General features: G+C 43.6%; 11 protein-coding genes across 11 annotated transcripts; 6 read left to right on the forward strand and 5 right to left on the reverse strand.

Moving 5' to 3' along the window:
- Positions 1 to 462: 462 nt before the first annotated feature.
- Positions 463 to 1,500, forward strand: Bfra_010637 (uncharacterized protein; the record flags this gene model as incomplete). Its single annotated transcript, XM_037340974.1, has 1 exon — positions 463 to 1,500. One exon carries the CDS (start codon positions 463 to 465, stop codon positions 1,498 to 1,500), a length of 1,038 nt encoding a protein of 345 aa, XP_037186617.1.
- A 126-nt stretch (positions 1,501 to 1,626) lies between these two features.
- Bfra_010638 (uncharacterized protein) lies at positions 1,627 to 2,295 on the reverse strand (the record flags this gene model as incomplete). Its single annotated transcript, XM_037340975.1, has 3 exons — positions 1,627 to 1,916; positions 1,980 to 2,062; positions 2,117 to 2,295. The coding sequence occupies 3 exons, from the start codon at positions 2,293 to 2,295 to the stop codon at positions 1,627 to 1,629; spliced, it is 552 nt and encodes a 183-aa protein (XP_037186618.1).
- Positions 2,296 to 2,898: 603 nt separating this feature from the next.
- On the reverse strand, positions 2,899 to 3,486 carry Bfra_010639 (uncharacterized protein; the record flags this gene model as incomplete). The annotated part of the gene is made up of 3 exons (XM_037340976.1): positions 2,899 to 3,126; positions 3,248 to 3,277; positions 3,442 to 3,486. 3 exons carry the CDS (start codon positions 3,484 to 3,486, stop codon positions 2,899 to 2,901), a joined length of 303 nt encoding a protein of 100 aa, XP_037186619.1.
- A 534-nt stretch (positions 3,487 to 4,020) lies between these two features.
- Bfra_010640 (uncharacterized protein) lies at positions 4,021 to 4,452 on the reverse strand (the record flags this gene model as incomplete). The annotated part of the gene is made up of 2 exons (XM_037340977.1): positions 4,021 to 4,138; positions 4,316 to 4,452. The coding sequence occupies 2 exons, from the start codon at positions 4,450 to 4,452 to the stop codon at positions 4,021 to 4,023; spliced, it is 255 nt and encodes an 84-aa protein (XP_037186620.1).
- Positions 4,453 to 4,748: 296 nt separating this feature from the next.
- Positions 4,749 to 7,626, forward strand: Bfra_010641 (putative transcription factor cys6 protein; the record flags this gene model as incomplete). Its single annotated transcript, XM_037340978.1, has 5 exons — positions 4,749 to 4,927; positions 4,999 to 5,021; positions 5,164 to 6,405; positions 6,534 to 6,760; positions 6,808 to 7,626. 5 exons carry the CDS (start codon positions 4,749 to 4,751, stop codon positions 7,624 to 7,626), a joined length of 2,490 nt encoding a protein of 829 aa, XP_037186621.1.
- Positions 7,627 to 8,630: 1,004 nt separating this feature from the next.
- Positions 8,631 to 9,726, forward strand: Bfra_010642 (putative casein kinase ii beta subunit protein; the record flags this gene model as incomplete). The annotated part of the gene is made up of 2 exons (XM_037340979.1): positions 8,631 to 8,789; positions 8,848 to 9,726. 2 exons carry the CDS (start codon positions 8,631 to 8,633, stop codon positions 9,724 to 9,726), a joined length of 1,038 nt encoding a protein of 345 aa, XP_037186622.1.
- Positions 9,727 to 12,247: 2,521 nt separating this feature from the next.
- Positions 12,248 to 12,874, forward strand: Bfra_010643 (putative gtp-binding nuclear protein gsp1 ran protein; the record flags this gene model as incomplete). Its single annotated transcript, XM_037340980.1, is given in 4 exon segments — positions 12,248 to 12,466; positions 12,560 to 12,633; positions 12,647 to 12,701; positions 12,766 to 12,874. The coding sequence occupies 4 exon segments, from the start codon at positions 12,348 to 12,350 to the stop codon at positions 12,872 to 12,874; spliced, it is 357 nt and encodes a 118-aa protein (XP_037186623.1). The 5' UTR covers positions 12,248 to 12,347.
- Positions 12,875 to 12,914: 40 nt separating this feature from the next.
- On the forward strand, positions 12,915 to 13,734 carry Bfra_010644 (uncharacterized protein; the record flags this gene model as incomplete). Its single annotated transcript, XM_037340981.1, has 2 exons — positions 12,915 to 12,956; positions 13,492 to 13,734. The coding sequence occupies 2 exons, from the start codon at positions 12,915 to 12,917 to the stop codon at positions 13,732 to 13,734; spliced, it is 285 nt and encodes a 94-aa protein (XP_037186624.1).
- Positions 13,735 to 15,299: 1,565 nt separating this feature from the next.
- On the forward strand, positions 15,300 to 16,379 carry Bfra_010645 (putative vacuolar iron transporter protein; the record flags this gene model as incomplete). The annotated part of the gene is made up of 2 exons (XM_037340982.1): positions 15,300 to 15,736; positions 15,875 to 16,379. The coding sequence occupies 2 exons, from the start codon at positions 15,300 to 15,302 to the stop codon at positions 16,377 to 16,379; spliced, it is 942 nt and encodes a 313-aa protein (XP_037186625.1).
- Positions 16,380 to 18,565: 2,186 nt separating this feature from the next.
- Bfra_010646 (putative methyltransferase family protein) lies at positions 18,566 to 20,559 on the reverse strand (the record flags this gene model as incomplete). The annotated part of the gene is made up of 4 exons (XM_037340983.1): positions 18,566 to 18,822; positions 19,050 to 19,230; positions 19,342 to 20,118; positions 20,287 to 20,559. The coding sequence occupies 4 exons, from the start codon at positions 20,557 to 20,559 to the stop codon at positions 18,566 to 18,568; spliced, it is 1,488 nt and encodes a 495-aa protein (XP_037186626.1).
- A 1,487-nt stretch (positions 20,560 to 22,046) lies between these two features.
- Positions 22,047 to 25,383, reverse strand: Bfra_010647 (putative la domain family protein; the record flags this gene model as incomplete). Its single annotated transcript, XM_037340984.1, has 2 exons — positions 22,047 to 22,590; positions 22,655 to 25,383. The coding sequence occupies 2 exons, from the start codon at positions 25,381 to 25,383 to the stop codon at positions 22,047 to 22,049; spliced, it is 3,273 nt and encodes a 1,090-aa protein (XP_037186627.1).

Below are 25,383 nucleotides of genomic sequence, written 5' to 3' on the forward strand. Positions count from 1 at the left end.
TGCGGGCCGAGGTGTCAGCACCGCATGCATATATGGATACTTCAACAGCACATGTGCAAAACCATCACTTTGGAGAAGCAGAAGCCATTTAGTAAATGTGTTTTCAAGTTCACGACAAGACCTTAGAGAATTAATTATGATAAAGGCACACAGGCTTCTGGGAACACAAAACTTCATTTTCTGATGAGTGGAAAGGTTCAAATCACATAGGTTATGAAGAGAGATATTTATTTTGATAGAAGGAAGACTCAACGTTATATTGATTACCTGGTCTCCTAGTAATTATGTTATTACCGGCCCGAGCCAACCAGTTGTGCTAAATCAAATGGTCTGTGCAACCTGTCACTTAGCTTGTGCATTGGCCACAAACTTGCAGTGCCGTGCTGAGATGGATGATCATCCCTACGAACAAAACGACAATCTTCAACTGCATTGTCACAATTAGACTCTCAACCACACAATATGCGATTGCGTCTAGTTGGTACAATATGTCAAACAACAAAATGCAAACGAGGGCCCTCTTCATCAATTGCTATGCGCAAATACCACAGTCTACCGTCTGTTCAGACAATCAACTCCTCTTTTGACGATGTCAATCTCGACGAATTCAGACAAGAAGCCTTCACTCCCATGAAGCCTATATTCATGAAATCCTTGGAAGACAAAGCATCGACGAGCTCAGGGAGAGAAAAGTCTATAGATGTAATGGCAAAATGGTTCAAGCACGTTCCTTCGACACAATTTGCAAAAGTGCTTCCACCTCCTAAGATTAGCACTCTTCTGCCATCGCAATACCTCCATAGCTTCGCAGACACTGTCCTCCCTTACGAATTGACAGTCGACTCTGACGCCTTACGAAAGCGACTCGAGCGGCTTATACAGCCTAGCAATCAATACCACATGATGTTTTCGGAGCAACTACGCCAATCACTAGAGCCTTACGATTCCAAAAAGTCATTCTATCATTTCTACGCACCATTTTCTCTCTTTCTTTCAGCCACTCATCCGGCATGCTCTCTCCCGCTCTACATTGCACAGGCTCAAATAGCGGATCTGCCGACAGAATTACAACGAGACTTGCCTACACCCAAATTGGTGAAAGAAGCCGGGAAAGGCGATGTTTACGATGCTAATATATGGATGGGCATATCAACAAGTTATACACCATTACACAAAGATCCTAATCCAAATCTCTTTGTACAGTTAGTGAGCAAGAAAATGGTCCGGTTGTTTCCACCAGCTGTTGGTGTAGGAATATATCATAACGTACAACAAAGTATTGGTGCATCGGGAATTGCCAGTATGAGAGGTGAGGAGATGATGGAAGGTCCAGAAAGGTCTCTACTCGAGGATCGTGTTTGGGGAGAAAAGGTCATAGACCAGGGTTTCGAGGTCGAGGTTGGCCCCGGGGATGCGTTGTTCATACCAAAAGGATGGTGGCATAGCATAAGAAGTTCAGAGAGTGGAATTAATGCATCGGTGAACTGGTGGTTTAGGTGAAGTATATGGTATCCAAATACATTTTCCTTTCTGTCGCTAATGCTTTTCGCATTCCCCTTTTGCAGATTAACCTTCAGTTGCACAGATATTTCCTGTTACCTATTATCTCTGACCACCAATATCTTCCTATGGTGCTGCATTCCGCTGCTTTAGCCTCTTAAACAGACTCAAATCCAGTGGAAGTTGTTCCCCCATCCAAATCGCTCTCTGCGTATGGTCTCTCTCTTCATCTAACGGCTCTCCTTTCTCATCAACCGTGTTAGGGTGGACTAACGCACTCAACGGGCCCCTGTTAATCACCAGCCAAGGTATGAAAGCGCCAAATTGTTCTGGAGTGAAGAGATTCACTTCGAACATCGCAACAGGATGAGGCCCAATTGGTTCTTCCCAGAATCTGTAGATGCGAAGCTCCGGAACTATATCCTGAGTCAGTACGAACGCAACAATCCACGGGACTGACTATAGAGATAGAATCCCACATTCTCTTCTTGTTCTCTCCCATAACTCTCTAGCAAACTTGGCTTGCTCCTTGTTCTTCTGGAAATAATAGATATGTACATCGCTAGATCCTCTTAGCCTTCGTTCTTATTGCGCATGGTCATTAGCGAAAACCTACAACGCACCCCGGATTCCACTATCCAAAGGCTCTGTGAACTTCTCATAACTCTTGCTCTTAATTCCAGTCTCCGGGTTTAAAAGGCTTTTTCCGTCAGGTGATACCTCAGTTCCAAGAGGAGCCAAGTTCTCATAGCCTTCAAGAGGTGAAGGATAGGTGTAGAGAGAGGGGTCAGCCATGATTACGAGCTGTTTGTAACGATTTCAGTATAGAATTTGATAGACTTTTGTTCTCTAAAGTCAATGTGTGAAAAGATGATTGAGTGGCTGGTAAATGCAGAAAGTATACTTTTTCAATATCAATCTAGACGATGAGGCTATAATTAATACCTTTAGTGAGGGGCAGTGGTCCCACAAAAATGGTGCAAGTTTGGTGACCAATTATGATATGTCAGCCGGTAGAAGAATTCGGTAATCAATCACCAATCATTAGAAAGATTCGTTCTTTGCTTCCTCGCACCATTTTAATCTGAGATTACCAATACCAGCATTTGCAAATCAATATGGCTTCTCAAAAGTATCAATTGACCTCTGCTCACACATTCGGAGATTATTAAGCAAGGTATCTTCCGCTTTTCGGGAACGGAACACACTTGTCCACACTTGTCTCCGCCAGAACTCTCTCGGGAGGTTATACACACTGCTCGAGCCTTGAAAGTAACCTTACTACTTGCGTGTGTTCCTCTTGATACTACTGCCATTTCGTATTCAGAGGAGAGTAAATTCCTCAATTACCCGATCTAATATCCTCCTGGAAGTAATCTTAAAATACTTGCCATCTCTTCAAAGTTTTGAGAACGTTACTTGGAGGCAACTGTAGCCGGGAAATTCTGTCTCATTGCAATCCTGAAGCATTGCTACCTTATCAACGAATGTGACATTCCAAGGCCTGTTCGTTATTGACTTGAATGGGACCACGACTCCACAACACTTATTGATCAAGGGCTTGGATATACAACGGCTGAGCCCGTGCTGGCTGATCCCCGATTCGTCATTTGCATCGACGTGGGTCTTCGATAGTTCCAATTGTCAATTGAATTTGCACAGCAAAGTTGGGAGTTTCTATACTTCAGTCAAAACACATAAGAATTAAAGGTTTTGATGTCGCTTTGCTCGACTTATGCTTACATACGTCAGTGACTGAGTGCGAAGGTGTGCCATACTATTTTTATTTATGATATCCTTACAGCTTACCAGATTTCCTTGGTTCTTCGGTAATGTCAGATTTTAAGAACGACGTGCATGAAGGATTCATAGGCATCCCACTGTCAGATTTCAATACTTCTCTTTGGGGTAAAATGTGGTGATGAAACGCGGAGGTCTGACACGATTCTGGAAGCCGTTTCCGTCATATCTGCCAATAGGAGCCATTTTCCCTCTCGAAACTTTCGATCACTCCGGAATATCATCAGCCTTACCAATCCCTATCCATAGTTTTTGAAATTTCGGCCTTGGTCCTTATATATGATTATGGTTACCCGCTTGTGGCTGGTTTATACCGATCAAGAGGGCTTGCACAGCATCGGGCATATTACCGTACATTTATGTACAGAAAATCTGATGTCAGCGTTCTGATTGGCAACTATACGCAAAAAGTAGTTTCCAGTTACTTTTCCAGAAATATTACCATCGGGTATGGACGCCTTGGATTGGAAGGTAAACGAACTCTCAGACATCATCATGATATCGATCGTTATTATAATATCGTCACGATTACCATGCACATCGGATCAGGCTCGTTATAACCTGCGGCTCAATTTTAGCAACTATTCTTCGGATCTAATAACGGCAGGTATGAAGCATGATAGGGTGATTAAATTACCGGGGCGCCCCTTTTCCACGAATGAGCGTGCGATGCCGTATAAAGGGCCAATTAGAGCATTCTCGATTTCGATATCAGTGCATTTATTTGTTAACACCAGGGTATGGGCGAGCGGGGAAGCTCGTTCCAATATTGGCGATTTTATGAAATTCATAAATCAGACATGACAACTGGCACAAATTCCAGGGTGATTCTTCGGTGCTTCAATCGAAATATGCTATTTGATCCCAGACCCCATGAATGTTACACATGTGCCTACTTTGTAGCTGCCTTAGTAGCTTTCAAAGCCACAAAAGACGATTACTTATCCCACAGGGCTGATGATGAACGCTCCCTTTATACCATAGAAGCCTTGCAAATATGTGAGAACTACTTCACCCAGCCACAGAGAGCATTGCTCCGCCCGGATCGTGCATGTGTAGGGTGACGTTCGGCAGTCTGGAGCGCGGGGCTTGTTTGCATTTTCCACGTTGTGGTCTATGCTCTGTCTGGAATTCGGGTCTACTAACGATCATTACAGGGCTTCGGATCTTACTCTTCAGTGGTCAGTTCTGCAATAGATTATCGGTGGGTCCGATGAACTAGCGACCCTTCGGATACATCAAATTAGGACCCCAACAGTTCATCATGGACATCATTTCTTCCTTATATTCATTCTTGAATATCGTCATGGAAGATAAAGGTACTACTTCAAGAAACATTAACAATTATTCCATGTATATTCAGTTCTCAAACCCAATGTCATTTTCTCGCCTATACCCAATTAGACATCCCATCAAACACATCACTCCAGACTGGTTTTTGCCTTGTGATGGCGCTTTCTAGATCTTCGATTGCACCGGTTTCGATGAAACGGGATTCCAAAGTCTCATTCATGGATACCAGCCCCGACGACTTTGAACGGCAATCGGCTTGGGATGATGGACTACGGCCGTCCAAAAGAGCTAGAGCGAGCAAACCTAAAGTTAAGTCAGGCTGCATTACATGCAAGTAAGTGCTTTCTGATCTACGTTTCTACTTTTTGGGCATATATTCGCAGATATCTGACACTGATCTCTCAGGGCTCGTCGTGTTAAATGTGACGGTGAGTTGTTTCGCAGTTCTAAATTCAATGGACTTTTCACAATTTCCTCCAAGGTACCAGAATTGAGCAGCATCTTAATTTTTCCTCCTAAGCTACTAGAATTTTACATAATTTACGTCTAATCCTTCCGAATAATCAACAGAAACGAAACCACAATGTCTTCGATGTCAAAAGTTCGGACGAATATGCGATGGTTACGCTCACGAGATTCGATCACGAGGGAACATGATGCCAATCCAACCTAGAATTCTAACGGCAGATATTTATACTCCTAGTATTTCTCTTGCAGCAACAGAGCAGGAAGGCCGGTACTTCCAATATTTCTGTGATCGAACAGCGTATCAATTGCCTGGTTTCTTTGATCCCACCTTTTGGAGTCATATTATTCTTCGAGAGAGCCACAATGTCACTCCAATTCGACATGCAGTAATCGCTATTGCAGCTCTTAACAAAGCCATTGAAGAAGCCCCTGGACCACATTTGAAAGTTAACGTCATTCAAGACATAAACCAAAAACATCTTGAATTTGCCGTCATACAACATCTCAAGGCCATTCAAGCTTTGAACCAGTACATATCTAGCTCTAATGGTCCTCAGTTGAGAACAGCGCTTATGACATGTTTACTTTTTGTTTGCTTTGAAACCATCCAAGGAAGCTATGCTTCGTCGGTGCAGCAAACTTATGGAGGCCTGAAGCTACTAAGGAGTTATTATGCTGGAAAGCCTGGATCGAAACCTTGGATTCCGCGGCGGATCTCAGCAGGGTTCAATACGAACACCCAGACTGATAAGGTTATAGCCAAAGTTCACAGTCGTCCAGGTATGGATAGTTCCTCCAAATCAGCAACTATCTCATCACATATCGAAGAGTATCTGGAAACCGAAAAGCCGCCACTTCAATCTGCGCATACCCCCACGATAGATAGGACACCTACACCACCACAAAGGGATTACAGTCCACGACTCGATGTCATGACCATTCCATCACATTACAAGTCAAGCTTGACATTGGAACAGCAACGTTCTCTATCAGGTACACCGGTTCAAGATTATCCGAGTGCGTACCATACCCCTAGTGAATATATATCCCCGAACGAACAACAAAAGCCCAATATTGCGATGCCAATTGCAATCACTGGCAGAAGACCGTCATCCGATCATTCAATTACCAGTATCCGCACTCCAGAGTCACTTCATACACCCCCTTCGATGGGTAATACACCACCGCCTACAACCTATAGATCTTCCCAATCCCCACCTGTGCTCACAAATCCTCGAAAGCGGCCTCTTCAATCGAGAAGTCCTACTCCTCCCATTTTAAACAACGACTTTACGCTGGAGGAAAATATCATACAAGCATTCGTCCGTCTGGATGGGCAAGGATGTAAGTATGCTTCCGTGTTCACAATATTTTCCCAGAATTCAGTTCAACCAAGATTGAACAGATCTGGACAACTCTTTTTTCTACTTAACTTTATACTTTGCCACATGCTGACTGTCTTCTTATTGTAGTATTCTTCGGTATGACACCGGGTATTCCCCCCTTACTTTGGGACATCCATTCTGCACATCACATTCCCATTCCAAAAGTATTCACAAGTTTTTCTGAAGCTCAGCACTGTTGGGACTTTTTAATGGACAGAACACTTCAATACTATCGAAGAACGCTGTTCGACAGGAAATTTGCTAGTGCGAAAAGTGATACTCCCAGCGAAATAGCACAGCAATATGCGGATTATGTCACCGGGCTAGATGAATTCGAGCAAGCCTTCCAACCCATATTAAGATTGTCAATATCCCCGAAGGAAGGGTGCTTAATCAGGCCGCTATTGTCCTCATAACACATCTCAAAGCCACAGCCATAACACTATCGGCTGTGACGTCTACCTCAGAAATGGTTTATGACTCTTTCCTGAATGACTTTCGATACATAGTTCGAGCTGCGGAAAAGCTCGTTACAACATGCGAGGCAAATCCTTCGGCTATCAGTTCATCACGATTTAGCTTTGATATCGGGATTGTTCCGCCATTACATGTAGTAGCGACCAAATGTAGGGAACCAAACATCAGAAGAAAAGCAATTGATCTGCTTTTCAGAAGTCCAAGGCAGGAAGGAATGTGGGATGGTGTACTAAGTGCTAGGATTGGCCGGTGGATAATGAGCTGCGAAGAAGATGGATTGGATGTATCCGAGATACTCGAACCTCCCAACACACAGCCAGACTACGGCAACCAGAGCTTCCAATATGGGGAATCGGTACAATTTCACGACGGTGTTCTATCGCCAGGATACTGGAACAATGGCGAAATAATTAAGGATAGAGACTTGGTCCAGGAACACTTTGCACCCTATTCATCACAAAGGCAAAGTTCAGTGCCACGAATTCCTTCGCCATATACCCAAGCTCATACACCGCCCATCAGAGAACACTTCTCAATGCCTCGACAAGAAAAAAGGGTCTGGATGGTACCAGAAGATAAGCGCTTTCAATTGGTAGTTGTGGATTTCCATATGCCAGATCGTTATATTATGGTCAAGTGTAAGAGATCCTTACAGAACAAAGATGGTACAAGAGAGGAAAGAGAATCTATTATTGCTTGGTGAATTATAATGATGATATGCTACTTGAAGTGTCGTATCATTGAGAGGTTGTGGCTATGAAGCATTTGATGCATTGTCTTGGAGTTCTAGCGCTGAAAAATGGCATGAAAGGACGGAGTTTGGGAATATGAAGACTCCATATGAAAATAGCTCTCGACGTTCGAATCCGCGAAACTGTTTCTAGATACAATCAGACTACTGTATTTTAAACTTTGAATGATTTCTTACCTGTTAAAGTGATTGAAGGCAAACCAAAAAGCTCCTCAGGAAGAGAATACTTCGACGAAAATAGGTATCAAATGCATGTCTTATTTGGGCAAAATCACGTGATCGGGCTGACCTCGGTTTGCAAAAGCTCAGAAATTATTGCCTAGCGGGGTTATAGATGCCTGAAGCGGAAGTTTAATCTCGAAGACGAGGCTTTTGATAAAAAGGTCAACAGCGGACGAAAGTTGATTTCCACTTTGGAAGATACTAGCTGAAAGGACTTTCCTCACAACCGTATCAAACCACGAATCTTCAAATTGTGATCGAGAGTAATTTGAAGAAATTCTATCATCAGAATACATAGCATTTACCCCCTATCAAACCAGTTCAACAACATACCGTGCGCAAAGACGGACCAGCGCAATACAACGAATTCTCTCGAGTGGGATACCTAATTAAAGTACCAAGTAATCTGCAACTCGCACACCCACAGCTCCACGTTGATACCTCCTACTGGATAGTCTCTGCCAGTATACACGACTGTTTTCTGGATCAATATAGGAAGTGCGATATATTCAAGCGCGTCATTAAGAGTGCCTTTCCTACGAAACATTCGAGCTTTGGTATATTGGAGCGATCATAAGCTTCACGTCACATCTTTTTCAGTTTCACTCAACTGGCAAGCCTGCTGCGTCAATCTTGATACTAGTTGCCACGGTTTGTCAACAGACATTCAACATCAGGTTGGGTTTGGAACTTAAACCTAACTTACTCGAGGTTACCCAGCTACCCCCCACAAGATGTCTTCCTCCTCTGGTACTCCAGAATCCTGGATCTCTTCTTTCTGCGCATTATTGGGACATGAATACTTTGCAGAAATATCGGAGGAATTCATAGAAGATGACTTCAATTTGACAGGTTTACAAACACAAGTAGCTATGTATAAGGAAGCACTCGAGGTAATTCAATACATGACTCATGTATCTTGACAACATGCTAACGGGAACCTATTATTAGATGATCTTAGATGTCGAGCCAGAAGAAGATGAGGACGAAGATGACGAGGACGAGGATGAGGATGAGGATGCATCTATTGAGGGCGAGGATCGATCAGGACGTAAAGCTGCAGCCGAAAGAAGACATCAACGAATGGCAAGCGATCTATCAATTATAGAATCCTCCGCAGAGATGCTATATGGTCTTATCCATCAACGATTTATCTGTTCTCGAGCTGGTATACAACAAATGTCCGAGAAGTACGACCTAGCCCATTTTGGTGTCTGTCCACGAACACATTGCGAACAAGTCCGTACTTTACCTGTAGGACTATCTGATGTACCAGGCGAAGATACCGTCAAATTATTCTGTCCTTCCTGTCTCGATGTATACGTTCCTCCAAATTCCCGATTTCAAACGGTCGATGGTGCCTACTTTGGACGAACTTTTGGGGCGCTCTTTCTCCTCACATTCCCCGATTACGACATTAGCAAGAAGGGATTAGAAGCATTAAGTGGGCATGGAGGCAGAAGTTTACAACATTCCAACGATGAAGAAAAGGAAAAGATCAACGGCATGAATGCATCAAACCTTGCACCTGGTCTCGGCAAAGGCAAAGTCTACGAACCTAAAATTTACGGATTCAAGGTTTCTGAGAGAGCGCGAAGCGGTCCTCGAATGGGCTGGTTGAGGAAACGACCAGATGAGGTTAGAGAGTTGGATGAAGCGACCGCATATGCGCTGGAGCATGCCGAGGATAGTGATGAGGGTATTGATGTTGCACCTGGTGGCGCCAGTGCGAGTGCTCGACTCAAGCCACGGAGGAGGAATCCAAGAGCAGTGGCAAACAACGGAGGTAGCCCTATGAGCGTAGAAGCCAACGGAGAGATTTTCTCGTAGCATAACCTTGAATGAAAAGACAGAGAGGTGGACGTAGGGGCGTTTAGGTGCTTTTTATCGTCGCGGCGATGGATGGATGATACAGTAGATGGTTTGGCTTTTATGGTTATCATACGGCTTGTGTTTGCAAACCAACTCACATACATATATTGGTGGATTCGAGCGCATGCGGTTGCTTGCTTAATTGTTTCTTACATGTGTGATGAGCGAGCGCGAGGAGAATGCATCGACTTTTGCATATGGGTGGTTTACTCCGATTCGGTGGAATGGGTGATTGTGAGTCATAATTTGGGTGGTGGCTACGGGAGAGTATTATGTTCGGGTGTTCAGGGGGGGGGAGGTTGAAGTGGAGGGAAAAGATACAAACGTTGCAAGGAATGAAAGAGTATATTTGCTATAGGAATGAAGCGGGATGGTTGTACCTATTTTAAGAAGCTAAAGACGAGATCAGATAAATAGTTGATAGTCATGATGATTTTATCTCGTGCTTGGAATATCGTTGTGATTCCTCGCATCTCTTTCCTCGCTTATGATTCGTCCTGCTCACTTGACACACTTGGAAGTTGGTGAATTGTGAGTACAAACCGGAGAATATGTAGTTCATCACTCGTGTTATTGCTCATTGTAATTGTATTGAGAGAGCTTAAGTAGGCACAGATGTTGTGGGCAGTAATGTCGTGAAGAGTGAGAAGAAGGAGAGGAACATAGTGGTACGGATTCTTGGACTGGAAGTGAACCATCATTAGAAGCCATCTTTGACATACTAGTAAGATTAAGTGATAGTCAAGAATCTCAAATCCCTCTGAGATTTGTAGATATGGTTTACTCCCAAGTGTTTGCGGTTAGTTGAGCACAGATGTGAATTTAGAATTTTTCTTGGAGGGGTGTGATACTAGTATGGGTGGAAGCTCATCGAAATGGAAGGGATCCACATCTTGTATTCTGTTACTCACATTTGTGCAATGGATTGAGGGGAGCTATCATGAAAGGTCTAATTGTTGTAGCTTCTCGTTCCTTCTTTCCTCTCCTAGAAAAGTCGTGTTTTGATATCCAAGGGCGTTGCACGGGTTAAAATGGAGAATGAGAAGGAAGTCAGGTGATAGAGGGGATCCTGTGTATCCAAAATCGGTCGATGAGAAAGACAAGAATCCGTATAACACTTTGGACTTTTTGAAGATCACAAGAGGGAACTTGAGACGTGGGAGATTGGTCTCCCTATCTCTTGTCTCGAAGTACAGATATTATCCCAACATCAACTCCTCGACAAACAATCATCGAGTATACACTTTTGCAAGTCACTCATCCAGAGTTAGAGCATGCCGATTTACCCGCCTGGAGCTCTACCCAATAAGGGTGCTTACCTTTCAAATAATTAGTTAAAGCTTATAGTGATGTCTACCGTGGTACTTCTTGCTGGATCCGGGCTGTTTGTATGCATACATTTGTTCTTGCAGTCTCTCATCCTGGGATATCAGGACGGGATGAGGTTCTCTTTTTGCCATCTAGACATTGGATAGTTCATCTCAAGAAAATGTTTTCGAATAGGTGGTTTTACTTTAATCACCTTTTCTGTATGACATATCATAAATCCTTCAAATTTTCAGACTCGCTTATAAGTCTCCGCCCATACAACTAAGAAGGTCCTCGGACCTCTTTGTTGATTGCAACCTGCCAGCTGTGTCATCGCTCTTTCCATCCACTAGTTGCCTCTCAGTGGTTATGTGCATTCCCAGACCTGGATTGGTTCTTACGATCGTATAATCTAATTCTTATCTATACATCTACCTAGCTTTGACTATATGAGTCGGTACATTAAATGCAATCGAAGGGCTACACGACTAAAGCTATACCTTATGCGATTAAGACAGAACAGGTCATAGATACCTGGGTCATTTGTTTTACAGATTACAGACACGCGAGCGTCATCCATCACAAATCGAACGGAAGGCAACCCTTAAGCTGTATGACGAGGAATTTGGAAAAAGTCAACTCACGGGAAGTTACTTTGAAATATGCAGCAAAAACTACTGGCCAAGGATAACATTCCTCATTGTGGTATTCAGAACGTACGGATCTCAGGCATGATTTCCTACCATCCTCCATCATCCTCGATACAATGATCCTAATGATCAGTAAGTTAGCTTCTCGTAAGTTTTCGATCTGAAATATAATAGCAGCAGTCTGAAGATTACATCAAGTTACCTATCTTTGCCCAAGTAGGAGGTGGCTTTGGTTTGGACTATTAGCTGTAACCTTGCGCGTTCAGACCTGTTTGCTAGACTGAATGTTACACAATGCTCGTCGTTTGCTGTGACACAGACGAGAAAATGAGCCGTCACACTAGACAATTAACTGTTTGTAGATATGAGGATCTGCTACCATCATACTTTCTATGCCCTAGAGCAATCTCGTTGAACTCATAATAAACCTGCAACTCTCTCTCTCTAGTTCTTTTCCATTTAGTTCGTTATTAGAATACTCTTAATAATTCTAGAAAACTACAAGTCCAGTCACAATTAGCCGTAAATCTGTTTCTTCCACAATACCTAATATATTACTACGTTGCTTCAAAAGTAATCATGAAATAGCTTAACACACATTTCTCAAACGCGAATCTTTTGATGAAATATATTCATCAAGGTGTATTATTGCTATTAAGAATCTACTACACAGACTATATTAGAAGAAAGACTGGACTCTATCATCCCGATAGACTATCTCAACAAGCTATAATGACTTAGTTTTATTTGTCTTGTGTCTTCAACGGGACGTGACCAATCTCAATCTTGATATTCACCATATTTATATCATCTTGTAGGAGAGAATATACCAGTCTTGACAGCAGAATTATATCGACTCGTTCAGGTGATCTCGAAAAACTTGTTGCTTCGATACTGAAGCCTGAAGGTAGTGCGAAAAGATCACAATATCGAAGAAGAGACCCTCGCCCTCCAGGCAAAGAGATATCGCTCAGTGTCTCCACAACATGGGCTGACATTTAACCTGGTCTCTGGTACTGGGAGTTTCATCAAGGCGAAGTTACTTCCACAAGAAGCTCTTGAAGGTTTACCATAAGGAGATGGGGAACGCTGCCGCTACGCCACTTCCAGATGTGAATGACAAGAACTGCACGACGGAGCAGCACTAAGCAGGCCTGGGCTGGGTGAGTCGAGTCAATCATATACAGAATGGCGAGAAGGAGTCAAGTCAATCATATACAAGATGGAGAGGTCACTCCTCAGCATCGAATAGAAGGAAAGGAAGGATACGCAGACAATACTTCAGGCTAATATTAGGGTGAGAGCAAGAATGAGAGCACGATGTTTGGTGGCATTTGTACATATAGTACCGCATTATTGGCGTTATACGGCTGTTTATAGGAGAAGCTTGGGTACATACAATTAAACATTCCTCTCGCAAGATATAAAACGCAAACGCTTTCCTCATCTCCTGCTTGCGAAATGTACATGTAACTCTATTTAACATGGGTCTGATAGCTATAGGCAACAGGATCAAATGAAGTCAACTAATGCACCATCATATGATACCCGCGGGAGAGATCGGTGACTCATGGAGAGCGAGATTGTCGACTTCACTCGAAAAGAAGCACGTGGAATGAAAATATCATTCGTTATTACATAATGATTCTCGTGCCACAGTGCACAGCCACCGCCACACCCAACACATAAGAAGTGCTCTTCATGGAGAACTCAAGCCCAATTTATCTATCATACAGCCACTTCATTCATTCTCTAATATTACAAGAGATCATTAGCAGACAGAGAGACAGAAAAGACACTCTCAATCATTCACCACCCCTCATACAAAATGCCATCCTTCACCGAAACCCCCTCAACCACAGCCAATACGGCCCCAAACACCACTACGGTCGACACCTCCAATCAATCTACCGAGACAGTACAGAAGACCGAGGCTCAACTAGAGGCGGATAGACTGTACGAGGAAAGAATCGAGGAGGAGTATGCTAAGAGAGAAGGTGGTGCTTAGGATGAACAGGAAGACGTCAACATGGAGAGACTTCTCTGCCACGTTTCTTCAGTGGCAAATCAGGAATGAAGTGGCATCGGGGAACTATCGAGAGGCAAGCAACGATATTGGAGGATTAAGATGTCTCGAGGATCTTGCATAGATATAGCATTAATGATATCACCCCTCTCTCTTTATGCATCTCCGTCATCTTACAAGTGAAATCCGAATAATTGCTCCCCCTCATGACTTCCGGCCTTTCGGAGTTACGGAGTGACACCCCTAGCATCTATCTCGGGACCGTACTTTTAGTCTTGCTATAGCATTGCAGCGGTAAGGATATAAAAAATTCAATTCATAATAAAAATGTTCTAGAAAGCACGGATGTGTCAGCCCTCTCGGCCAATTTTCGAGCCCGTCCCTCCCTTATTTACGACATAGAAAGCTTGAGGTTGTGTGCGTGAATGTTTTCAACCAATCCAGTCACCGACGTTGTAATAAAGCCGTTGAAACGGCCAATGAAACCACAGATATTAGCAACCAAGACGGGGCTTCAGAGAAGCTAGCTGCTAGACGTCTGAAAACCCTGAAGTTTGTGTTCTGATTTGAAGCTCCGGATTGATCAAAGCGTTTGTGTTAAGGGTGGACATTGCTGGTGTAGTATCTTGGACCATGAACCATGGAGTCAAGGAACCAGAGCAGAAAAAGTTTGGATAGCAATGATCACTTGAACATGGAAAGGAAGAAAACAATGTCAAATCCGGTTCCCGTTCCCGATAATCCCAAAGAGATATAGGAGATATCACAATCTCCCATTGAGGCTTTTTCATACCTCCACATCTACATTTTTTCAGTGAGAAAACGAGTACACAGATTGATTGTACGGGTATTGGTATCGCTATCGCCGAATTCCCCGCTATTGGAAGATTGTGTGCTCTTAACTCCTTCAGGGTAAGCGCCATATGACGGAAATACTCCATACACAAAGAAACTAGGAAGAAACTAGGAAGGAACTAGGAAGGAACTAACCAACAATTGATTAGCCCCATCGAATGAATATCGACATTGAATCAATCCATCAACCAATCGGCCAATCATTGTTGTCATATTACCCACGTTGGACGAATCAAAATCAAGGTAATTGATGGTCAGCAAGATCCTAAAATATTCAAACAAGCTTGGAAACCTTTGAATGAAGCCCGTGGTTAACTATCAAACCAACTGAGATAATCCTTGAATATAAATGGAAATGTTGTCCTAAATACCTAGCAGCTTCCAAATAGGTAGGGAATGGCATCTAGAATATAACTACCACCATACCATCCAACACATATAAAGATCCAAGAAGTCCTCCCATTTCACTTCTCATTCATAAGCCAAAACTTAACCAGAAAATCAGTCAATTCGACTCCATCTTGATATCAAACCCCCATCAACCTCGTTTCCCTTAAAAGTACAATTGTGAGAGATAGTAATTACTACATCTCTTCGTTGAATGACATCACAAGTCAAGTACAACGTCTCCTAAGAAGAAACCCAACATAACTTAAAGCCACACACCACCACCACCAACACCAACCGAAATCATGGTTCTAGCTGTCCTTAAAAATATCTTTTTCTATCAATCCGTCACTCCCAAATCGCCCAAATCAAATCGAGAACGAGGAGTACCAGAAATCGATTTCGTTACATCTAGACAACCTCTCTTACCAAATAGCAACACAAGCCACAACTCCGAATCGGTCGACGGGACTCACGATGATGATGAAAGTACTTTAGATTTAGAATCTCAAGATTCCAGATCAGAGAAGTCCTCGAAGAAGAAGGGATGGAGAATCGATGCGAGAGTTATTTCGGATGCAACCATTGGTTTAAGTGATGGGTTGACAGTCCCATTTGCATTGACGGCTGGATTATCGGCTTTCAACGATTCGAAAATCGTTATAGGGGGAGGAATGGCCGAGTTGATTGCAGGGGCCATTTCTATGGGTTTGGGTGGATATCTTGCTGCTAAGAGTGAACTGTGAGTGTACCCCACAATTGCATCCAGTGAAGGAATGAAGTTGTCTTCATCAATGGGCCTGCCTCCACGGCAGTGGCCCCCGGAGGGCCAACGGAGTGTCATCAAATTCAAGATCAGACTGACTAATAATTACATTAGTGCATCATATCATGCTACACGAGAAAAGACTCTAGAACGAATAGAAACCGATCTTCAAGGCGTCTTAAACGATCTTATGGAAGAATACGAACCATACGACTTTCCCAAGGAAGTTATCACCGGTCAATCAACTCATCTTGCTCAAATGCACCCAGAGCTTCTCACCGACTACGTAATGCAATTCCAACATTGTGAAGAAGAACCCGCTACATCCCGCGCTTTTACATCTGCTCTTACAATCTCGATGGGATATTTCCTCGGTGGTTTATTGCCTTTACTGCCTTACTTTTTCGTATCTACAGTTGCCGAGGGATTGTATATCTCTGTCGGGGTCATGGTGATAACACTATTTATCTTTGGATATGTCAAGACGGGCATGATAACAGGTTTCCAAGCGAAATGTATAGGAGGCAATTGCTGGGGTGCTGCTGAAATGGTTCTCATTGGGGGTGTAGCGGCGGCGGCGGCGATGGGATTAGTGACATTATTTCAACCTGGAGTGTAGATGCTAGAAGGAATCTGTCGGTCGAAATTATGGATAGGCGAACGGGATATGGTTGAACGAATTTACGAATTGATGATGGCGTTCAATGGGGATGGATTGGGTAATTGATTATGGGAAGAAAATGGGTTTGGACGGCGGCGTTCAAGAAAAATACACTCTCGAGAATATCGATCGAGTTGTTTTATTCCTCTCTGTATCTGTTCATAAAATAGGATATTTGTTCAATAGCATCGGGTTGGCCAAAGCAACATTCAATCAGACAATCTTGAATAATCTATATTATGTCTATGTGATATTTGCCTCTGAGAAAATTTTGTCATCAGCTTGAAGAAGGACTTTTGTTCCTTTTCGCTTCGCTTAACAAACGCATATCCATTCTGCCAAGAACGGGACATCCAATTTGTACGAGTGTACGATTGTTCTCAAAAATTGAGAGAACAGCTCAAACCCAACATTCCTTTCACTATCAGTTAATAATAGTGAGTCCTTGCATCTCGCCAACAAATCATTCTTTCCTGATCTCGTCCCATCTGGAAACTACTTGAACTACACACCTCCCATTCCCCACCTTAAACACCCGTCCCTGTTTCTCAACCCTAGCCACAATTTCATCAACACCCACTACACTCACATATCCCCAGCCAACTTCGAAATCAAGTCAAATTCTTCAAGTTCACTATGTTAGAGCTGTGAACACTGGTGATGTGAAATCTGTCCTTGCATCATAGGCTGTTGTCCATGAAATACGCAAAAGTATCAATCGGTATTACATCTTCCGAGTCGATGGGATCCAAGTACAGGAATGTGAGAGCTGCGAAGTTGGAAACAACATTGTAGGGGGAGGAGAGAAGAGAGTGCGCTACCCCGGCCGGAGGAACTTGGTAAATCTCATTCCGTTTGTGCTGGCGGAAGAGATTATTTTCATAGACCCGCTATAGAGAGGGATTTGGACGTTGAGGATACTAGATGATAGGGTAGGGTAATAGAGAGAAGGGTCTTCGTCTGTTCGTTTGAGGGGAGAGAAGAATGAAGATGTGATGATCGCGCTGGAGGATTTCCCAGTTACCAATTTACAGAGTGAAAAGATAAGCAAAGCGATTATCTCGTCAGCAGTGGAGACATAGACGTTGATAGCGGGATCATCAGTTAACGAGAATATCTCTGCCTCACTACCGATATTCATGACGGTGAATGTATAGTTTCTCGCGCACTTCGTTGTATCGAGAGGGCGTTATGTTTGCTCAGGGTAAGATTCGCATGGTTTGTAGGATAGACATGTACTAATCCGACTACAATTCTCCCCCGCACTTCCGTCACACATAAGCATTAAAGGGAAGTCCCTAACTCTCAGAGAACTCACCACTTGGTTGGACAACCAAAGTAAAATAAGGGTGCAGTGTCGCACTTCCATAACTCCAATTAAACAAAGTGGCAATCGATGATGATAACGAACGAAACCTAATCGCAAAGACCAAGACATTCCTAATAAAACATAACATACAATATATCTGCATCAAGTGCATGCTTGATTTCAGTATTGAGAGTGCATGCACCTCGCTGAAGGGGTGCAAATTTACCCATCAAGGTTGTGTTAATGATAGAGCATCTAATAATCAAGAATCGGAGTATCACTGGATAATAACCAGCCCAGATTGAGAGCCATTCTCAATGCTGTAGAATCATTTGTGTAACGCCTGAAACGAATAAGTCTCTTCGAATGCACTCATATGCATTACGTCATTTCCAGACCAAGTCTAACTGGCAGAGAATAGACTGTTTGCATGCTCATCAATCCTGCAGGGACAACAGTACTCAGGTATAGCGTTCCTATGGGATGAGAGGGGTGATATATTTTGATGGTATTAGGGATCGAAGTGTAGTTTCCAGATATCTGGATATTTCAGAGAATGACCTCCTCACTGCAATTAATAGATACAAGTGCAATTACAACATACACTTGAATTGAGCTTACTAGTTTACAAAGCAACATGGCATAGCAATCACCATCCCATAGTCTCATATTAGTTAACAGTATTGCTCGAGTACATGCGAGGCTGATGTGAACATCAGCTGAACAGATTATTACCAACTACTCGTCCGTCCTATTATGATCCCAGTCATCTTGACACACAAATGAGATTCAACCACCCCAGAACAAGTCAATCGATCACAATTATGGCAACGCACTAAGCTCCCATCATGAAAATGGCTCGATTGTCCCCATATGTACCGGTGTTGCAACGAGCGGTAGCCTCATCATCATCGATTTTTGCTTTCCCACCAGGAATAACTTGACCATCGCTGGCCACTGACCAGCAGCCAGCTCCCCTACCGCCAATTGGAGCATATCCCACACCACGCTCCATTTTGAACCCCTCATGATGGTCCCTAAAAACGCCCTTTATTCCGCACCAAATTCGCTTCCTGAACCCTTGTTTGACTCCTAAGGCAACGCAGAGTAATCTTAGTAAATATTCCCGGGATAACAAACAAAGCAACGTGAAAGCAATGCTAAAACCGACTAATATCATTCAATCAATCTCCCAAGCCTCGCTGCGTTTTCACTGTCCATCAAATTCTCCAAGCTCACGGTAATCTCCTCGACCTTCACTTCCAGTTTAAGCTTCTCGTTTATCTCATTAATTTCACCAGAAACTCTCTCAAGCTTACCATCAGTCGTTGAGCCTGCGTAACTAGTGTGACTCAATGCATTCGCCTGGATCATCCAAGCCTTGTGTCCCAATTCGATCAGCGTTGGTCCGAATTCCGTCAGTAGTTCTTGAACTATTTCGTTTGTTGGCTCCTCCTTGGCTAAACCCATGTTATCTGGACCTCCAAATGTGGCATAAAACTGTGGGTAATTTGTTAGTCGTGTTGATATAATAAGATTCCACAAAGGGTCATCTCGCGAATTTATGGGCAAGATAGCGTAGTATGATATCCAGAAATTTGATGGACTCACCCAGTCTTCCTTCCATTCCTCAATAGCCTTGATTGTCTCTGGATGATTGATTTTAATATCTTTCGCAATCATGTAGAAACTACTTCTTGTAGCATGCTTCTTAACAGGCTTGAAGACTTCAACCTTAGCAAATTTCGAAAATGTATACAATATGAATGCTGAGTGCCATGTATCAATCTTATGTAATAACATGACCAAAGTACCTCCATTGTGCATCCTATTCATGGCAAGAATCAGTTGCGAAGTTTGCAATCGCACTGTTTCTTTACTAAGGTTGGCATTGTAGGTGTCTTTAATGCGATCATGCGTACGAAGAGTCTTGCCATCGGCAAATACAAGATGATATTTTATAAACGTGAAGGGCTTGATATCACTAAATTTCGACTTGAAATCTTCAGGGATGTCTTTGCCGTTTGGACAAAACTCCTTGAACATTGTGATATCATGGTATCTAAGACCCTGGAGGCGGTTCGTGTCGATTATAACGTTGTGCCCACCAGATTCAGGATTCAATGTGATGGCATATGCTTTGAAGCTATTGCGGTAATCGAGAGCTGCTGCAGTGTAACCTCCAGGTGCCATGCAGAGATCGAGTATGTTGACCTGACCATCTGGAACGAAAGGTATGTTGAAGATGCTGTAAGCGTTGTGCATTTCCTCTCCGATTTGTTGCATCATCTTGTAAAAGCCACGTTCACCCTCTGGTGTGGTTGAGTCGGCACGCTCTCGTTGTTGTTTGAAATGCGCATCGCCGTCTTCTTTGTTGTCATGCCATCCCTATACACGCTAATCAGTGGCCGCACATCAACTTGAATCAACGAGGTGAAGAAGAATAGTAGAAAGGCTCAAGTCAATAGTCTGTGAGTCAACGCATGTGTGTAATTAACACGGCACAAGACAGCACTGAAGCAATGAACCTTAAAAAGCCAACGAAAAATATCTTACCCTGCTGCGGAGCTCCACAACTCTCTTGCACTCCTCATCTGACAAAATCAAATAAACCTTCAACATTTGTGATGCCTTCGTGGGTCTCTCTCCGTTCGTACCATCACGAATGCCCAAATCATTTGATGCGTCTTCCAGGGCGAGACCGAACAGTTCTTTTGAGAGATCCTCGATGTTCAGATTTTTACCATTGTTCTTCAAAGTAGCTAGTTTATTCTTGAAGCTATCAAGATCACCAGAAAGGAGAAAGCCATCGTTGGTCGAAGGATTCATGATTGAAAGGAGATTGTTGATAGATATCAACAACTGGCGTAGTTGTTGCTGGTGAGACAAATATTTGAAAGGACGTTGATGTTTGGAAGAGAAAAAAAGGAGTGTGAAAATTGGAAACTGGATTATACAAGAGAATAAGGTGAACCTCAAGGTGCTCTTGTTTCAATGGCAAAGATTTATTCTTTTATTTTGTCTTTAGTTGACCAAATAAACGAAAAGAAACTGAAAGTTCGAGGGGGAGGACCCTCCTGGAAGATGAATAGCTTTATCCGGATTCCGTCTTCTTTTTTGGAATCAGATCAGTAGTATAAATTCTGTATATTGTGAGGTTGAATTAGTGAGAACATGTAGGAAGAGATGTTAAGATGGTTCAAAAAGAGAGCAAGACCACTCGAGATTGTTTGAGATTGTTGAAAAGGTAGTGAGCATCCAATGTGATGGTCTTGTTTATACATGAACTTAACTGGTGTACTAAGGGACAGCTTGTAAAAACCGATTATTCTTGTGAGGTTCTTGACGGGGGGAGATGAATGGTTAATGTATTACACTGAGATCAAACAAAGTTCATAAAAAGTTTCCCATCAAGATTTGACAAACATGGAAGGCACATCAACAACCAACCAACTCACTAACCTCAGTGCACCATTGCTGCTGCCATTTCGAGTGTTCAACATATCATATCATATCACAAGAACACACGACATTATGCTATGTCAGCACTGCAATCAAATATAAGATAGAGCTGCTGTCAAATTTTCTATGATACAAAGTAGCAGCAAATTTTGTGTTTTCTATCTTATGTAACAAACAATTGGTTGGTTACCTCACTCCTATCATTCAAAAGAAGAGGATGCAACATGTAATTTGTATTTGCCAAATGCACATGCCAAAAGTGTAAAAGCCATTTTCTGTAACCATTAATCGCATGCATAAAACCCAAATTTTCCTCGTAAAAAGCAATACGCCCGACTGACAGCGTTTCTGTCGAAGACTTTTGGTGGTGGTGAAACTAAAAAGTATGCCGTGGCTATGCCAGAATATGAACATGTAAAAAGCAAAACATGAATGAAGGAGAAAGCCATATCATTCGTCATACCCACCCAATACTCTGCCGAGAAAAAAAGGAAGGTTGAAGCTTCGTAGCTCAAGTTGTAGTTGATGCCCAGAGATCTCCAATCCTCTGATAGCTCCTATTAAACGCCGTAGAAACCACATGTCAAAACTCGTAAATACAGTCAACGTAAGTTGTTCAGATCATAATATCTGTATCGCTACATGTCATACGAGCGAAAGCCAACGTTGCAGAATTGGAGCGATGAACAGTCGTGCCACGTTAAAGCGATTCAGAAGATATGGGGCTATTTGGTAAAAGTGATATAGGTAGAACATAGATGTTAAACCACGTACGTAACTTCAAGGTCGGTGGCCAAGCATGACTCCAAGCTACGAGGGTATCGAGACAGAAATCGAGAAGATTACGAAGGAATTTATTGCTCAAGTAGTTCCTTCAACTTAGCATCCAGTAGATTGTCGATCCTCTTTCGGCTCTTCAAATCGAGAGCACCGTTGCGTAAAGAAGTTCGAAGTTTCGCAAATGCGGATCGCTGGATTGGAGAATCGTCGCCCTTGACAACATCAACATAATGACCGGCTAAGACCTCGTTGATAGTTTTCTTTTTGTTGTTGAGAGTTTCATCGTAATAAAGAATCAATTGCTCCATTCCGGTAGAGGCGTTGTTATGGCTATCCTCAAGTGCCAATTTGCGGAACTCGTAGTACATGCCTGGATTGAAATTTCTGCACAAAAAGTGGGCCCAGAATTTGTAAAGAAGCTCCATGTCAGTATGAGTCTCGCCAGGCTGGCTGGCTTCTCGGAGTCTGGTTGCTCTCTCACGGAAGATGGCATATTTTTCAATGGTGTTGGATTCGGAGATGGCTGCTTGTCGTCTTTGATCCTTGACCCACATGACTGTTGGGGCATTGCTGTAGTTTGAATGGGGAGACATTGCCCTCAAGTTGCCTTCTAAGGAGCTAAAATGACACGAGTCAGAATGGCAAATCAACGTGGAAATCAGGGTGGCATATAATTATTTACCTTTCTTGTGGATTTGACCCATTGACCAAGGGTCGACCTTGGCGCTCTTCGGACAACTCCTCATTAATGGACCTACCATCGATTGACCCATTGGAGAAAGTTCTTGAAGATGAGTTGTGGTATGGGTGCCTAGCGGGTTTTTGATCGCTCGTCTTACGGGAAGATTGTGCAAACACTAAATTTAGATCCTCGATCTGTTCATCCGTGAACGTGGTTTCTGGTGCTAAAGGATCGGGCGAAGGGACGGTATTTCCGTTTAATGGTAACAAGCCAGGAGTGAAGTTAGGGACGGCAGCTGAAAGTGGTGTTTCTTCGTGATAGTGGTTATTGTTGCCATTGGCCAAAGGCGCTTGGGTGGTTCCGTTTCCATATCTCATAAAGTCATTTCCACCGGGGCTGAAGGCTGGTGAGCCTATCTCTTGACCTGGCATCATCATTTGGCCCATATGGCTTGGTGGTCCATGGTTATCGCGAATAAGTGTAGTTGGCCCATCATTGTGCTTCATTGACTCTTCTCTTTCCTCAGATGGCATGACCCACTGATCCCAACCATCGCGTCTTCTAATTCTATCCACACCATCCTCGCCCTTGACTATCTCTATCTCAGTAGACTGTTGACAAGCGTATCTCAACATGTCAATGTCTGATGTAAGAGACTGGATTCTCTTGAACCCGGCCACAAATTGTAGGAACACAAATCCTTGAGAGTCCATGTGTTTCCGTAAGAAGACGTCTTTGCAAAGATTGTCTATCGAGAAATAATATTCCAATTGCATCTTCACCATTGACAAAACAGTAGCAGACTGGCCGTCAAAAGGACCGTATGGCATAGCGCTCATGGCCTGCATTGGTACATAGTCGTACATTGTTTGAAGAGCTGGCATCTGTTGATTACCATTCGTAAAGCCACCTCTTGGATACATGGCAACATTTGGAATAGATTGTGATCTCGAGCTACCGCGGCCACGGGAAGAAGCTTGTGCGTATTGGTGGCTAAAGGGTCCTTGAGGTGGGGGACTGTATGGTGTTGAGTTTTGACGCCCTTGGTAAGGAGGAATCGTGTTATGGCCATTGGCAAAAGCATGACCATTGGCAAAAGTATTGTGAGAGCCTCTGCCACGATAACCTCCACGGCCTCTTTCTGCTCGACCCTCAGCTCTCTGATCCTTGCTTCCGTTCTTGAAGTCAGAGCTTCCGGAGCCATCGTTTCTGCGGTCACCAAAGCCAGATCTTGCTGGGAATTGTCCTTCGCCAACACCTTGTCCTTTCTGGCTGGTTTGATTATCCTTATCGGTTTGCGGAGAAGTTGAAGTTCGCCCATTGTCAGTTGGTGATACAGGTTCATTCTTGTTGGCACCCCCCTTTGATTTCTCTGCATTTGATGTATGCTTGCGTGCATCACGACTGACTTCATCTTCATTTGAAAGTCTCTTAGAAGAGTTTGGTGGAAGTGATGATGATCTGACCCCACGTTTTTCGGGTTCTTCACCAGACTCGGCAGGCTTAGTGGCACCTCCTGGCAACTTCTCTCCCGCAGTACCATTTGGTACATGACTGGTACGTCCACCCTCACGACCTACACGAGCACCACCTCGTCCTCGACCACCTCGAACAGGTAGCGGGGTATTGAATGTGACTGATGGAGTGTATGGTACTGGGACCCACTTCTCCTTCGTCCTTGGTTTGTTGGAGGGGTTCTCATCCTTTTCATCTTTCTTTACTTTATCTTCCTCTTGAAGCTTTCGCTTCTCCTCTTCCAGTGCAGTTTCCGGTGTTGGCCATGCCAGAGAGTCCTCGACTGGAGGGGGTAATGAACTGGCAGCACTCCTGTCTTTGTCTTCAGAGCTCCTACTGCCTCTTGCAGGTCGTTTGGCTGAATCCTCCTTTCCCTTAGTCAGACTATCTGTACCTTTCTTTTGGCCCTGCTTAGAGACGGTATCTTTGCCAGTCTGCGATGCCTTTTCATCTTCAACAGAAGCCTTTCCCTTTCGTCTAGATTCGATACCCTTTGGAGTTGAAGTGGAACTTGAGGTTTCGCCGAAGGAGTTTGCTGTTTGAGGTATTGATGGGCTCGACTTTGTCTTTGCGGCTTGTGCCTCCTTGCGCTGATCCCAGAAATTTACAGCCGGAGGCGGAGCTGGCACCAGAGGAACCTCTGGCACCTTCACTTCTTCCTTTTCTTTCTCTTTCTCTTTCTCCTTTTCTGCCTCCTTGTCGTCCTTCTTTTGCTTCTTGGACTTTTTAGACTTTCTGCCCTCGATCGCCTCCGGGGAAGGCTTTTCTTCTCTATTTCGCCCAGCTTTCTCCCATCCTTGCTCAGAATCATCTGCAGCTACATTCAAAGCGAGCTCCTCCTCCTTTGGTATTGTTGCAGTTGAAGTAGCAACCACACTTGGCGATTCTGGAATGGAACCTGCGCTTACTTGTGATGTTGGGTTCGCATCTGTGCTTAATCCAACTCCTAGCGGATCGCTCTTACTAGGAACTTCGGTGGAACCATTGGTATTTCGATCTCCGTTTTCAGATGCTGCTGCCCCATTCACCGACGCTGAAGGCGTATTCGATACGGAATTCGACTCCTTAGCAGGTGTGCTGACACCAGAAGCTGATGCCTGGCTGGATTGCATAGCGGAATTTGCAGTTGAAGTTACGCGACCTTTTGCGGCCATCGCATATGAAAATGTAGGCGGGGTAGGGGTGCCCTCGGATTTCGATGTTGCCGATGACAT

The sequence above is a fragment of the Botrytis fragariae genome (assembly GCF_013461495.1).
Source record: "Botrytis fragariae strain BVB16 chromosome Unknown tig00000797, whole genome shotgun sequence".
NCBI lineage: Eukaryota > Fungi > Ascomycota > Leotiomycetes > Helotiales > Sclerotiniaceae > Botrytis > Botrytis fragariae.